The sequence below is a fragment of the Ptychodera flava genome, assembly GCF_041260155.1.
Source record: "Ptychodera flava strain L36383 chromosome 23 unlocalized genomic scaffold, AS_Pfla_20210202 Scaffold_23__1_contigs__length_28996876_pilon, whole genome shotgun sequence".
Lineage (NCBI taxonomy): Eukaryota > Metazoa > Hemichordata > Enteropneusta > Ptychoderidae > Ptychodera > Ptychodera flava.
Window position 1 is genome coordinate 16286642 of NW_027248277.1, and position 17136 is coordinate 16303777.

Consider the following 17136-nt stretch of genomic DNA (forward strand, 5'->3'; position numbering starts at 1 on the left):
ATCTACACAACACATATCAAATCAGTAAGTACTGCTGTTCTCAAGATATTTGAGTGGATGGACGCCTCACAAACAGACATACACATACATACATCCATCCATCTATCTATCCATCCATCCATCCATCCATACATACATACAGACAGACTGACGCCGGACGGATACCCATCCCAATAGCTTCTAAAGACTATAGTCTATAGTAGCTAAAAATGGATGATGTTAATATGTTGGAACTTACAGGCCACTTGCGACACTTATGACAGTGTTACACACTTTTTTATCTTTAATGGGTCCAATTCAAAGAAAACTCTTCGAAAATGGGAGTTATTTTGAGATCGGTTAATTACACGTTTGCAGCTATTTGGGGCTTGAAGTAGGAAGTGAAAGTGTGTAGGAAGTCCTGTCCAATAGTTGTAAGTGTGACAAACTAGGGGGCGGCTGTCACAGAAATCAAATTACATGCCTTAGCCAGTCAAATAAAATGTAATAGTCATTAAAGTGTTTGTTTTCAAGAATATGGTAAGTTTATTCCAGAAAGAACTGATTCAAATACATAGTATGCAACATAAACATGTATTTGGCAAAAAATAACACATTAATTGACAAGAGGGTAGTTTAATTTTATCAATACAATGTACAGATACTCAAAGTATACTTGGAGTATATTCTATTGTTCTCCATTCAGCAAAGAACTGGGACTTTAACTCTCCAAAAGTATATATCTCTACAACTCTGAATAGAGCTAAGGAATGAATAAAGATCAGTTTGTCCTTTATTTCTGAGTAGACACAAGGAGCAGTGTACCGGCTGAACTGGTGTGGTGTTTGTATGACACTGAAATACATACATGAAATATTTGTATAAAAAGCAAGCAATTCAAAAGAATTTTTATTTGGTTGATTATCAATAACATTTAAGTTGAAGGGCACACAGTTTTAACAACAACCATCACAAATGTAATTATCTAAACGTAAGTTTCAAAATAGACTAGGGAAAATCAACTCAAGAAATAAATTTACAAACGGAACATTCTTAAAGAGAAACATTGTCTTGATGTTGTTTAATGTTCACATGAAAAACAGCTCCCACCAACCCTTCTGATTCTGGATATACAACAATCAACAGCTATCTTATATTTCCCTGGTTTTCTTAAGGTGCATTTCTCAGCACAACCATAATACCTGATATGGAGAGGCTGCAGTTGAGTCATATAGATATCATTTCTTACTTCATTTTCATACATCCACTTCTCACATACCTTTCGATTTATATAATCTACACATTCTGTAACTTTCACATATGACTGCGATATCAACCCTTCTTTATTTATTACATGACAACATAAAGCAATAGTGTTGTGGTGGAAAACGTATGGAAGGGCAGAAGAGGTCATTAAAGTTATTTCAGTTTAATATACTTTGATTCACTTTATCCAAATAATGCACTGATAATGGCTGGTGATGTGACACATTCAGGAATGTTCAACATCGAATTTTCAAATAGTACATGTATGTTTTTATGACTATCAAGAACATAGAGAAATACTTTTTCAAAAATCTAACAAAACAAAAACTCTCTAATATTACTTATACAATGAAAATACAGTGAAATCCCAAAATCCTATTAGTTGTACAGGCTTTTCTGTGCCATGAGATTATCGCCTAATTAAAATTTTGGAATTCAAAGAGAAAAAAAATTGACAAGTTTTCAAACAAGTCATATATTTTGATGAGCAATGCAAGCATTGCAAGAAATTAAGTTAACAAAAATACACAATTGGAACAAATTTGGGGAAATAGGAAATTGTAGTAATTTTGGTATAATCAGCAAATTTAAGATCACCTTCTTTTCATTTTTTTGCAATTCCCTTGTTTTTATCGGGAATTTGTAATATTGCAACTTTCAACGACACAATAGGGCACCTAACACTTTTGATAAATTTTAACAATTAAAAGATCCTATTCTCCAAAATTAGTCCCAATCGTGTCAAAAGGCAAATCTTGTTTATTTGTTACAAAGATTGTTCAAAGCTGCTGATGGCACATAGAAGGCATATCAAGAAACAATTGTTTCCGATCAGCATAAGTAGCATGTACTTCTAAATAGAAATGCTTGGCCTCTTGCTCAAACTTTCAATAAAAATACTCTAAAGCACCGCCCTACTTATATTTACCAACACTTGAAATTTTACCCTTTTGCCCCATTTCGCTCTCTAGAGGTGCAACTTCACCAGAAAACAATGGGATTGGTTCAAACCATGGTGGTGAAAGGGTTAAAATGGCCGTCATCCCTGTGTTTACTCTGGGGGTGAATTGAATTTTCAATTTCAACAAAGACAAGCTAGCCTTATTTACCCTGTAAGCGTCAAAATGTACCCCACAAAAAGGAAAATGAAACAAACGCCCACTCATGTATATTTGGTTTCTCTCATTTACTTTTTGCCGAGTCATCACAGTCAAAATTTGAGTGCTAAAGGAAAAGAATAAAAATATATTGCAGCAAGGGTACACCTACCAATAAGTCAACCGTATATACTGTTTAAATCGTTATTTTACATTAATTTTCTTTTCAATCAAACTTTAACATTAAATGACTAAGCAAAAACTTAATAAGCAAAACCAAAAATTCATGAGCAGGTATTAAAGGTATACTGTCACCTGTTCCAATTTTGTCACAGTTACCGTGGAAAGGGAAAATCTAACCAATCAGATTTTAAGCAGGTGGCAGCTTTTAAAAACAGCGCCCTCACATGGGCATTTTGAATACCAAGGAATGCCCCTTTGACCATATATGGGTATATTTAGATTACAGGAGACTGTATTCCTTTAACATTATTGTAAAAATTGGAGCGTTCAAATATTTGTGCCCGAGGTGCATTCTACCTCCAAGGCAACAGTAGCAACAGTAACTGCAATACACTTGTGACTTTATCATATTTCCATTTAATGCTGCTCAAAAGAAAGCATACATTTTCTCCTTCCCAACCAAAACTGATTACATGAATACAGGCTGTTTACATATTTAATACTTGGTATTTTGGCTATATATTCTTGCTAGTTCAAAAGTTTTAACTTTGGCCTTTACATAAACCAGTCTTGCAAAATGCAAACAGTCCTACCACTTAATTGACCCGTTTTCTTTGTACCTGGCATCAGATGGTCATCCCTGGACATTTCCAATCGAAACATTTCTGTCCAACTAGTTCAGATGGATAAGTGTCTGTTGTGTAAACGGCACAGGGGTAACAGACCTAGAGCCAGTTTGTTTCTGTAACTAAAACTGGCACAACAAAGAGTTACCACGATAACAGTGACACAAATGATCTTCAGAGAGCCACTTCACCTGAACGAGTTGCTCAGTGCAAACAAAATGTCATCATCATCATCATCAAAGTAATCATCATCATCGTCGTCGTCATCAGAGTCTGATTCTGATCCAACTGGAAGAAAGTGGAACAATACATTTAAGACACGTGAGAAATATTGGGCAACAAAAGTATTTCACATGAAAGTGCAGTTAACCTTACTGATATAATTGCAGATCTTTCAAAGAGATCCTTGTTTTCAAAGAGATCCTTGTTTTGCAATACACCAGCACTATACAGGACTGTAGAATACTTGTATCAAGTTTTCCCCATTAAAATAAAAAAAATTATCCCAGAAGTAGGAAATCGCATCCAAAAAATGCATAGGAGATCGTTTTTGATGAAAGCAGGATAGCAGGTGTGAATTCAGAGACATATTGCAAGCCATTGATGCTGGTTTAATAGAATAAATTGTGGCTTTTTGTGAGGGAAATCTGCCTCTTATCCCGGCTGTATTTGCATATAGTGGCCATTCAGTTTCCCAACTTCCTATATTTCTGATGCATACCACAGCAGCCATCACCGTGCATCAAACCACAGGCAACCGTGCTCTACAATCAACCTTATTTCTGACCTGCCCACTGTCTCCTGTTGTTTTTGTATCCTTCCATCCTTCCATCTATCTATCTATCTATCTATCTATCTATCTATCTATCTATCTATCTATCTATCTATCTATCTATCCATATATCTATCTTTCAGGATTTCATGGTCTACAAGTTCCCACATCAGTATCTCACCCTGTCCTCCATATAAACTTTCTTTCACTCTATGAAACACCCGACATCAATTCTTTTCTTTTTTTCATACATACATGACTACTTGTTGTAGACAATGCATGATGCATTGTGTGTTTGTTTTTTCACATTCCGCTGCCTATTTTCTGACTATATTTTAGGATTTTTTTTAGTATACCACTATCGATAAAAACGTCTGCATCTATCCATACCGGTACTTATTTTTTTTCAGACTTGTCAGTAAGCAAATTGAAAAGTCAAAGTGGTGAAATTCAAGAAATTGTAATAACAATCAAGGGACCAATAGGATCACTTTTGATACGTACTATCAGGTCAAGGCATGTGTATGTATCTCTTAGAGATAGTAGCCTAACCGAGTGAAAATGATCATCTTTGTGTTGGTTTATCAACCTATTCAGATGCCAAAGTATTTCGTATAAGCTGTGTAGGACATGTGAAGTCAGTCAAAATAAACTATATAGAAAGGGCATATTGATTTTTACTTTGTTTGACCACACTTGATCTGATAGCATTATACAAGGAAGAAAATCGACTTACTTTCGTCTCCGTCATCTGAGATATCATCAATGCCACTCAGATCGTCATCATCATTGGCCGAATCTCCATCCACATTATCATCTGCGTTATCCCTACCACCATCCCGATCATTTTCTTCGTTCTCGTTGTCATTGTCATCCTCAAAGATTAAGCTATCGTCTTCACTGCCGTCGTCGTCGTCATCATCTGGAGCATCATCCTAAAGACAGGAGACACACATATGTCATATCAACGGATAACGACTGTAGATTTTGATAATGGAAAACCTGGCATTACAACCTTTCATAAAAGTGGCCAGGCGAAGATCTTTTGCTGCGAAGTTTTCTACGGAATGCTAAACACACTTAAAACAGTAACATTTAGCCCATTGCTACTTTTCGTCTAAGTTTATCATCGTTGCACGTGTTTTGTTGTGTATAAAGCCTTCAGTCTCTTTCTTGGACATCTTTGCAATGCTAATGATGGTACTTTCCACTGGCTGTATACAAATGCCTCACATGAAGGTAATTGTTAGAAAGTAGGTAAGTACCGGTACTCCTGACCACAAAGCTGGATTAGCATTCTCTTAAACCTTTGCTCCTAATGAATATTTCAATACCACAATGTAAATAATACGGTCATATAACATATTATATAATAATTGTAATTCAAAGGACAATAAAAGACAGAAACACCCATAATCTTCTTAACATCTTAGTTAATCCTGATCCCGAGCCTTTTTGAACCAGGGCTTTACACTAAGAATCACAAGTACATGTATGAAGTTCCAACAACTACTCTGTAAATAGTTGGGACAAAAAACCCAGAATACAGTTGCACAAATTTTGGTGATGAAAGTGGTTAGCTGAACTGTGACTGTATCAATGACAGGAGAAAGTTATGAAAAGCATCAAATTCTTCCTTTCCCAAAAATACCACTGCACGACTGAGCCGCTTAGTTAAATTTTTTGTTTGGATTGCAAATATCCTCTACACCAAAACACTAAAACAGAATAAGTGGGCATGAACATTGCTATACATTAATCACCAATAACCTAGGGAGTCATTCAGACTTGGGCAAGAGGTGGAGTACAAAGCTGAAGGCTCCTAATATTTTTTTTTAGTTTGTGTGCACAGGCTGTGTCAAGTAATCCTTGTTTTATTCCTATAGGTTACCTGATCCTCATCTTCTTCATCCTCGTCTTCGACTTTCTTCCTTCCAACTTCATACAATCGGCAAACACTTTCCATCATAGTGTCTTCTTCCATAATGCCTTGGTTCTGATGGACATAAATGGACATAACCATTTCTATAACCAACATCAATCAGCATATGCCCAAACTTTATGCATAAATTAATAAAGCAAGACCAAATAGGGTCCAATTCAATAACTGACTGCCACCAAGAAGAAAATGGCATACAGTGAAATATTTTATGGCAATATTTTCCACTACGAATTAGTACAATCATTTGATTCAAATGGCCATAAAATGATACATTTTTGCATAATGACTACATTTCTCTATGGAATATGCCATTGCATAAAGATGGAAAGCCAAATTACACAACAAGATGCAATATCTTAGTTTCAGGCCAGACACAAGGCAAATAAGTCAGCTATTTTTCTGTACTGGTACAAATCTTCGAAGGAAGGGATACTACTTAGGTGGAAGCCAGCATGCTTCTTTTATGGTTATAAGCATTCAATGATAAATAAATCAATAATTATCAGGATATTTTCAGTAATATTGTACACTCTTATGTTTATATATATATATATATATATATATATATATATATATATATATATATATATATATATATATATATATATATATATATAAACAGATTACTTCAAGCACAAAGTAATGAAATCTATCACTTAATTTTCATGCAAGATGCATGAAACTTAAGTAATTGATTTCATTACTTTGTACTTGAAGTAATCTGTTTATTCATAATGCTCTGCTTTAGCATTGAGCACTTTTCCCTCGAGGACATCTGTATACTTCGATATATATATATATATATATATATATATATATATATATATATATATATATATATATATATATATATAATAATAATAATATTTATTTCTTATAGAGCGCATTACATTTTTAAAATCTCAATGCGCTTCACACAACACTAAAAAAGAGGTAAATTGTAAAAAAATTACGAGAAAACACCAATAAAATGCAAAGAGATAAAATTTTAAAAAATGTCTAGGAACAAAATGATCTAAAAGATAAGTTTTTATTTATATAGCCACCATGCTTGTTTTACAAGCATATTTAAACACTGCTTCCCCATACTTACCTCAATCACTGCCAAGTAAGTGTCCGTTGGATCGGTTGCAAGATCAAAAATGTTCTTTTTCACGTCAATAGTAGCTGTAAGAATATTCAAAAACATGATCCACCGTTACTTTCATTTACATGTACTTCTTAATTGCATGAAAATACACTCATATTTTCTCAAGGAAGAATGCGCCTCGGAGACAGATATTCAGACTCTAAAGAACTTAAATAAGACCTTTTTGGCCTATCACTATGCAGGCTCATTTTAATCCTCATGCTGTAAATAAAAAGTTTTCACCTGCTTATTTTTTATGAAAATTTTAGGCCAAATTTCCCTGGTTAAAAACCATGGAAATGCTACTCGACGATGGAAATAGCAACCATATAATTCTCAGCTTGGAACTCGCAGTCTTTCAAGATAAATTAACCTTGACCATGAGACAAACACGTTCAGATGGCAGGATTTCAAACAAAGTTTGCTCGCTCTTTCATGAAATTATGTTTTACAGTAACATACTAGATCATTTAACTGAGATCCGATCTGTGAGAAGAAATTTATCACAAATGGTAAGTGCTTACCGATTGGTTTGTAATCTGTGGCATCAAACGTTCTGAAAGACGATCCAAATGGACTCTTCATTCTCTCATCACTCAACTCATCTTCATCTTCCAGCTGAAGCATTGCTACAAAAGAAAAATAATTTGTTGAAGCGCGATTTCCACAGGAGTCTGCACAGCATATTTTCCATTACATCCTGCTATTCAATTCTCAAGCAATTAATCCTCTGGGTGTCAAAGTCAATATTTGTTGCCTTTATGAAACATACATACATACAAACATACATTACATACACACATACAGACACCACCGACTTACCTTATAAGCTCTTTTTGGTATTTATATACATACCAAATATGAACTAAAAATATACCCCAGTGAATTTAATTTCAAAATTTTGCCAAAATTTTGATAAAAAACTATAGTCAAAGAAATGTGATGTCCATTTGGTCCAAAATTATCAAAATAATTACAGAAAAATTATAAAAAATTGGTAAAATGTTGCACTACAATTTGGTGGGAAAAATTACAGCACTCAAAGGGTTAACATGTTCCAATAGCCAATGAACTTTTAAAGACCATTTCCACACGTTCCAATGTTGAGAATCATTATTAGAGTAACTCTTCAATGTCTCTGTGCTATATCAAAAGAGCGTGACAATTTCCATGTAGAATAATTTGTTCTTATACAGCATATACAGGATGAGGAGCGACATTGGCAAGTGGCTCCCTCACAAGGCAGACTACAAAACATAGCAGAGCAAAATATGTTTTGTGCAGGTGTATACGACAAATCAACATAAAACTGTGAAAGCAATACATGTTTGAAGCTATACAAATTCTTCATGTTTTTGGTGTAATCACATTGTTTAAAATCTGTTGTTTGTACTGTCAAATGGTTCTCATCCAGAATGAAAGGATGCACAACTTTCTTAAGACTCATACGCCAGAGAGATCATATGATTTTGGTACAAATAAACCAGTGTGTACAAACGTGAATGGAAATGTGAAATGCATTTGTGCACAAAGTATGTGTACCATGGTCAATTCGAACTCCGGGTAAACCCATTCTTCATCTGCCCTCTGGAGTCAATATGTATATACACTGAAAAACAACTGCCATCGTCATCTCAAATAATTCTTTGAACACATGTTGGTTGTCCTTACCTCCGTACATGATATCACCTGCATTGTTAAATACAAGCTGACACTGGTCTAATGCTGGTACCGTGTGAAGTAAATGGAATGTTCTGACGTCCCACTGAGATTAGAGTCAAGGAATCAACAAACAAACACACAATTAGCATACCTGCCCGCCATCTTGTTTTATCAGCATTCCCTGAGCAGCTGTTGGCAAAGGTACACATTAACCCTACACCCATAATCTCACACAAACAGAAATTCTTCTTGTGAACGTAACATGGTACAGATAACTGGCACCAGACAAAGGATTATAAATTTTTCTTTAGAAATCCCATCTTGATACAATAACATCTACAGAGTAAGATCTGTTGTATGAAATTTCAATCTAAACATAAGTAAGTATAATCTAGTTTTCAAAGCTCCCTAAATTGTGTGATTCCACACACAAGTCATATTCTACATTTTAACCTAATTGTTTAAAGGATACAATTTCAGAATTAATGATTATTTCAAGACCTGAGGGGTGGAAAAGACCACTAATATGCAAATTGAACTTGTCAAATTTGTGCACTGGTTTCTTGGACCTGATATCCCATAATACTCCATCGGAGAGGACAAGTTCATCTGTGGGGTCAAAGGTTGCACAGTTCTTGGTGTAGTGATTGTTCAGTTCAGATTCCGCCAAGACCAATATTCTCTGACCCGTGTTTGTGTCGTATATCTGAGAAAGAAAAATTGTATATCTTGAATGTAATATGTACAACAGTAGCAAACAATGGCCTCAATTATACTTTAATCAGTTTGAGAATTAAAGTAGGTTGGAAAAAGACTAATAAGACTAACTAGAGTCTGAGAATTAAATTAGCTTGGAAAAAGACTAATTAGAAACACAATATTATAAATGAATTATAGCTGGCGCAATAAAACTAGGAACACCGAAGTCCCTATATACATAGGGAAGCCGCTGGCAATATTGGCAAGTAATTAGCCAACAGCGGTATCGCTAGTGGATCAGCCGGATCATCTTGCAGTTTGTTTATCAAAAACACTGCGGGGTGCCCATGCTGTCTCTTATAGACAAAACACCATAGCAAAGGCCGTTCATTTTGCGTGAACGAGTCCACGGTAGAATAATGGTACCTGGACGTTTTGAGTAAAGTTACATTGGTAAATTTCAATGACCAGGGAACCAACATCTGAATTTAATCAGAGTGGCCCATTGTTTGAGATTAAACGTTCGTACCGCGTACCTTTCGTCGTAAATTCACACCCCTCTTCCCCGTTGTCGATTGAGTCTATAATATCACTTTAATATGGATGGCAGAATCGAGACTGTCTATGATTTTATCAATTGGAACAAAAATATTTCGATAGATTGACTAACACAACCAAAATTGTAAGCATTTTCTTCAACTTTAAAAAATAAGTCATCGCCTTTCCTTGACATGGCCGTTTTCGTTGAAAATGTTCCACTACTGCACTGGTCGGTATGAACGCTCAGGTTTGCCTTGGCCGTACTGCCTGAGAGATGGCTAATTCTTAGCTATTTTTTTCAGTTTCGGAAAAGATATCGCCAACTATTCCTTTCAGTGCGCAGTGCAAGTCTGCCTACGGTTGCAGGAAAAACATATCGTTGCCTCGCCTAACAAATTTAATTCGGGCGAGTTGGTATCGGCCTAGTTGGTTCTGGGTGGTTTGAAAAGGTTTCCATTTTGCACCGGGTAGATTAGAAGCAAAATGCAGGTTTCACACCATTAATGATATGCCCTTTTTCTCACCGTGTTGTCTCATTTCTGTGTAATTTTTTGGTGATGGCGATTTGAAAATAGTAATTTCTTGTCCGCTGATCGTGGCGAATTTGATGTAGCTCTCAGAATTCGAAGTACGAAACGTCGACGTCGCGTCACTGGCTGCGGGCCATGGCCAGGCCGGGCCGCGGGAGATTAGAAAACACATTTTCAAACTTTGGGTCAAACCAAGTTTACTTTCTCGATCGGATACGTTGAGGTCAAAAAACAAACTTTGCCATAGCGATTACAGTAAAAGCTGTAGCATTTCAGCGTTCTTTGCAAAAGATGATATGCTTGAAACATTTTGTTTAGACTGTCCTTTTTCATCGTACGTTTCTTGAGAATACTATGTGCCCACTTCAATCGGATACCCCTATGAATAATGATATCATCTGTATGACGCACGCAAGTAAATGTGCCTGAACTATGACTTCTTGTGTCATGGCCGAGACTCGGACAGAGTGTATGAGACGGCACCGTCTTTGCCTCTGAGGAGAGGTTTTCAGAAATAAAGCCGAGAAAAAGGTCTGACTTTATCTACGGTTTACTTTATTCTTCAAAATCACGGAAGCCGTCGATGACAACTGTAGAGGTTATAGCCGACAGTTGCAGAATATTTGTAACGTAGATTGCTCGCCACGCCGTGCGCCAGCAGCAACGAGTCGGACTATCCATGCTCGCACTTTATTTCAACTTGATAATCAGCTGATACACTGAAACTGTCCGAAACCCGAAACCTTTTCTGTATTAGTTCCCACAGAATTTCGCTACGACATGTCGGATAAAAGAACGTCGAAGCCTGGAAGTTTTACCTAGCAGCCTTTTTAGAAACTACATCGCGATCGGTGCACGGCCGATAACGTATACACAACCATCTATTCCTCACTGTCACCAAGAACACTGTGACGCATCTACTTATACTATATATAAACCCACGGTCCGGACCGTGATAAACCGGTAGACAAACCGGTTTCTTCAAAACGAAATAAGAAATTTAGCGACTTTGAATTTCACTCAAGGAAACATTGTCGGTTAGACGGGAAATTGTCGAAGTACATGCTCGAGGTATTAAAGATGACATCGCGCGATGGGTGTTAAACGTGGAAAAGGTTCATGTACAACATATAGGAAAGAGACGCACATTGTAAACCTCGACGTAAGCTGATCACTTTATAAAAATAAAAGTTAAAAAATACAGATTTCACCTCAATGCCGGGCGTAATTTACAATTTTTGTGAGATATAGTGGGAATGACGGCATTTATGATGACACGCCTGCACAACGAAATGAAGCCAAACGATAACAATTATACCTCCATTACAGTACCTACCGTTTTCTCTCGTGTACTTTAACTTCATTTTTAGGGAAAATCTGTCAAATACGGTTGCTTCAACAGGTTCCCTGGTCATTGAAATTTACCAATGTAAATTTACTCAAAACGTGCAATCTTTTATTGTACCATCGTTCACGCAAAATGAACGGCCTCTACTATGGTGTTTGTCTATGAGAGACAGCATGGCCACCCCGCAGTGTTTTTGATAAACAAACTGTAAGATGATCTGATCCACTAGCGATACCGCTGTTGGCTAATTACTTGCCAATATAGGGATATTCCCAGCGGTTTCCCTATGTATATGGGGACTTCGGTGTTCCTAGTTTTATTGCGCCAGCTATAAAATACTACCAAAAATAAATGATAATTGAGAACTGTACGGTTACACTCTTTACTGTTACCAGTAAAACATTCAAAACACTCAAAAGTCTTATTTGTAATTTGCAAACTATTTTATGGGATATCATTTCACTTACATGGGCATTGGCATCCTTTGTACCAATAATTTTGTCTTCTGATAATTTTCCAAATTCCATGTAATAATCTTCATCAAATGCAAACCTAAACAAATTTTTAAAAAAAAGAGTCAAATCTTTGAACACTTACAAAAATGAACATTCTTTTTAAACTGATTATCTTTAGTACAGTTTGCAATAGTCTTGCTGACACAAAACAGTCGTACAATAAACTATTTATTGTTAATGAATGAATTCTAGTCCAGACTGAAATTTCGACTGATAACAAATAATATTGATCATTATAAATACAAAGGTCACATTAGCAGGTAGAACTCTGGGGTATTTTGATATACTTTCCGCAATTACAAGGACATGTATTTCACAGTAAAAATTAAATACTACATCAGTTAGGGCTTATGGAGTTGGTAATGTTTGAACAAACAATTTTTTGTACAATGTGATGCAAAGAGACTCTGTTTTCATTATTTCTGCGCCTACTTCAAAATATAATAGTCAGCGTGGGACCATTTGTGGTCCCAGGTTTGTTACTAAATACAGCTGCATGCATGCAACATTGAACACTGCTGCTAGATATACCGGTAATTGGAACACTTTTGTCAGTGTTATATGCACGACTGATGCTGCAGCTTGTAGTCTGCATCATTTGTCTTTTCTAGGTTTGATTGTAGATTTGATTCCATGTGTGGTTATAGGCATGGAATTGAATTTAAAATTCCTTTGAAGAACTTTATCCAAGAGGAGGGACAATTGCTCACAATAATAGCGATACTCACTTTCTTTCAAATACATCATCCAGACTCCATAGAGCAGACATGGGTCGTCCCCATAATGATGATGTCAGCATCAGCCTACCATCCTGTTCAATAACAGATTTTGACAAGATTTAAAATGTTGTTGAATGTGGGTGGCAAAATGGTGAAATGTTTGGAACTTTCCATCTACTTTGACATTTTTGTTGTACTAATATTTCAAATAATCTTTCTCCACCAATTTTGTAACCTTGGTAACAACCTCCTTTAAGGAATTTGCAACTGTGACTAACTATGGGCTAGTTTGTATGTTGTGATTGATGTGGCATTGTCTTTTTGTGATTGATACATTGATACACTGTTGCCACTGATCAATACATTGATACTCTGTTACCACTGACTGATACATTAATACTTTTTTACTGCTGACTGATACACTAATACTTTGTTTCAACTGACTGATACATTGATACACTGTTATCATTGAGTGATATATTGATACACTGTTACCACTTATTGATACATTGATACACTGTTACATTGATACACTGTTACCGCCTATTAATACATTGATACACTGTTACAACGATTGATACATTGATACACTGTTACCACTGATTGATACACTGTTACCACTGATTGATACATTGATACACTGTTACCACTGATTGATACATTGATACACTGTTACCACTGATTGATACATTGATACACTGTTACCACTGACTGATACACTGATACTTTGTTACCACTGATTGATACATTGATACACTGTTGCCAATGATTGATACATTAATACTTTGTTACTACTGACTGATACGTTGATACTTTGTTACTACTGACTGATACATTGATACTTTGTTACTGCTGATTGATACCTTGATACACAGTTACTACTGATTGATACATACTCTTTCACAGAGTTTGCAAGTATGAGAACTACGGGTTATGTTGTGATGAATGTGCCAACACAATGCCCTAATTTTGTCTTTTAGTGTACCCAACCATGCAACTACTGCACAAACGATGATAATCTGCATACTTTACACACATAAAAAGTAGACTTAAAACTGCATTAAAAAGACATCGTTGCACATTTTCAACAATGCAATGTAACACACTGTTCCAAAATCCTATACAACACCACCCCAGTCCTTAGTCAACACTCCCCTATCTTTGACTGAGACTCGAGACTTCAGGTTTTCCATGCCAAAACAGCATTCTTTGGAAATAGTGGGATGAACTTACCTTTGATGGCTGACAACTTGTTACCGATGATGTGTGGCAGACATAACTCTCATCTTCCTAAAATTGTGTTCAAATGTAGTAAGATTTGGATGAAAAAGAAACACAGAATCCTCTTTTAATTCCATCCAATAATTCCATTCAATATAATGATTTTATCTCAAATCTGGGCAGTAGAACTAGTATTTCAAAGTAGCAATACATAAAATGAAAAACTGATCTTAAAGCCAGGTGCGGACTTAATCCAAAAATCTAGCAACATATTTATATAACAGTTGCAATTTCAAAGGGGAACAAAAGACAGGAACACCTCATAATCTTCTTAACACCATAGTTAATCCCGATCCCGGGCCTTTTTGAGTTGGGGTTTAAGGTAGTATACAAAACTTTTGGTCAAACTTTCCTGAATGAAATATTTAACCATTCTCTTATCAACTCAACAATACAAATCAGGGTCACCATGCAAAGTTTGGAACTACTGATACAAAATTCTCAACATTTTGTGATATTTGAAATTCAAAATGGCTGCCATCCCTGTGTTAACTATATGCATTTGACATAACTATTTGATAGAGAAGACATAAAAGAAGATGGCTGACCAGACAAAATATGCCAATATTATTTAGTTATTGTGTTTGTTAACAAGAGTTTCTTCATAATGATTGGAGCAAAACTTACCATTCCTGTGCTGAGGTTGTAAAGTTTCAATTCGCCAGCATAAGTACCAAGGCATAAATACATATTTGAAGGCTGTTCAAATAAATAAGAAAATAATGAAATTTAAAAATTTGGACACACAAGTGCAAAATGTTATGTTTTTAGTTTAGGATGGATAGCCCTCAATGTTTTCATGTATTTAGGAAAACTGTCAGATGTCAAATGACGCTCTCAAAATTACTTCCTGGGAGAAGAGTGCCAGAATTTGTGTAGACTAAAAATAAACTTTTGAGCTTAAATTCATTACTGTTATATCTACGGTACATAGTAATATTATCAAACTTGTTAATATTTTCAAAATTAAGGATGGCCTCTAGACTGGCATCAAAATTACAAACACCGATTTGTACCATTATTAAATCATGTTATTTCAATTTATCGAAACTGTCAATACAGACATTGTAATTCTGCATGAATCCAACTAGTTGATAAGAACTGATGCCAATTCCTGATAAGCTTGAGATTTTAAGTTCCCATGTGAATTTTCAGTTCAAAGGACAAGACTTTATGACTTGAGCTCTTGTTACTTGAGTTAGCAAGTATGTGTTTAAAAACTAGTAAGTGTATAAGATTAACAGTTGAATCAGGTGGATCCGTTAGAATCGTATAAATCAGCAAGATTTCAACCTCAGAATATACTGCCTCAAAATAGGGCTTATTGGTGATGTTATAGTTCTATTATTACTACATAAAAATACACATTTGTCTGAAATTTTAAGAGACGTGAAAGTTAATGATACCACCACATTCCGAATGAAAGTAAAAAATATAAAGGGAAAGTATACAAAGACAAACTGTCACTGGCATGTAGTACGGACCTACAATGGCAATCAGCGCTATTGGCTCAAGTTTTAATGCTTGCGATATGTCTGGTTGTCTCAGAAATCATGGCTTTTCCTGATCAAGTATTATCTGTCGGCATGTACGCATTAATTTAGTAAATCTGTCACAAATACAAATGCTGAATTAAGATTACTTCAGTCGGAACACTTGATTCAGAGAACAGATAACACTGTAAATACTGATGTCCAAAGCACACTGACTTACATCAAGATGTCTTGAAAATGCACAACATGTGAAATAGCCATCATCCTCGGAGTCCCGTATTGCCTGAACTGGCGTAAATCTGAAATATTTGAAGCAAACAGAGATGTGTCATGACATATTCTTAGTGTAACACAAATGTTTTGAGATTTGTAAATCTGTACAATCCAGAATGATCAAAAAATACTACTGAACTTTTTAGCCCTTGGTGGCTAGTTCTGCTGGTGGACAGAATCGTCGCTGGCACAAGGCTATGTGAAATCCAATATGATGACGTGTTTATTGCCTACATTGAGTTAGTGTGTGTATTGTCCTAGCCTGCATGTGTGTATGAGTGAGCTTCATTAACCCTTTGCACCCTGACTCCCTGGTACTCTATGATGTCATCGGACAGTTCTGTCCGAGCCGGGTTCAAAGGGTTAAGTCAAGCTGTATGAAAGGGTCACAATAAGATATTAAATCACTTCTTATGGAGGTGTGAATGAAGCCTAGAGATTTTGATCACTCACATCTTTGCTAAGTGAGTAGGTACCATACGTTGTGAGTTTGAATCCAATTGCAGAATTACTGATTTTGTACTATGGTCAGCCTAACCTGTTGAATCGGGAAAGATTATTCAAGGGGGCGACTTGCAGCGATTTCGAAGCTGTTATCCTATTGGTGGCTGAATCTTACCAATATAATTAAAACAATACAATAAACTCCCTAAGTTGCTGTGAATAGTGACAATCGACCAATCAGATATAACCTTGCAAACACGCTGCGAGTCAGCCGTATTTAAGAGGCTGTACCGGTATGTCTGCTTGTACATCGCCATAGCTTCAAATCAACAATTCAAACATGAGCCAATGAAATGAGAACCATGAACCACAACAATACAGAGACATGAAAATGTATAGATTTTCCTGAGAATGGCCATAAAACCTACTAAAATTTGCATATTATCATTTCCCTCACCTGCTGTACACAAAGTTTCTGTTCTGTCGGGCTCCATCCATACCGCCATGTGCTGGGAATGCCTTGAATAAAATAGATTGACATACAAAAAAGTACCCAATTGAAGGAATGAATGTGCAAATAAAATGGTGAATGAATAAATGAATGATACTATCATTTGAATGTACAACTACAGACAATC

General features: G+C 35.9%; 1 protein-coding gene across 1 annotated transcript in view; it reads right to left on the reverse strand.

Annotated features, from left to right (window-relative positions):
* Positions 1 to 501: 501 nt before the first annotated feature.
* Positions 502 to 17136, reverse strand: part of LOC139123507 (DDB1- and CUL4-associated factor 1-like) — a 103957-nt gene continuing 87322 nt past the window's right edge. Inside the window, exons 22-34 of the mRNA XM_070689665.1 lie at positions 16956 to 17017; positions 16002 to 16080; positions 14916 to 14987; positions 14241 to 14297; positions 13017 to 13099; positions 12241 to 12325; positions 9129 to 9362; positions 8666 to 8759; positions 7519 to 7623; positions 6959 to 7032; positions 5815 to 5919; positions 4660 to 4858; positions 502 to 3439 (exon numbers count right to left, since the gene is read on the reverse strand). Coding sequence (XP_070545766.1) covers positions 3339 to 3439; positions 4660 to 4858; positions 5815 to 5919; positions 6959 to 7032; positions 7519 to 7623; positions 8666 to 8759; positions 9129 to 9362; positions 12241 to 12325; positions 13017 to 13099; positions 14241 to 14297; positions 14916 to 14987; positions 16002 to 16080; positions 16956 to 17017 — 1350 coding nt within the window. The 3' untranslated portion in view covers positions 502 to 3338. The remainder of the gene's footprint in view (positions 3440 to 4659; positions 4859 to 5814; positions 5920 to 6958; positions 7033 to 7518; positions 7624 to 8665; positions 8760 to 9128; positions 9363 to 12240; positions 12326 to 13016; positions 13100 to 14240; positions 14298 to 14915; positions 14988 to 16001; positions 16081 to 16955; positions 17018 to 17136) is intronic.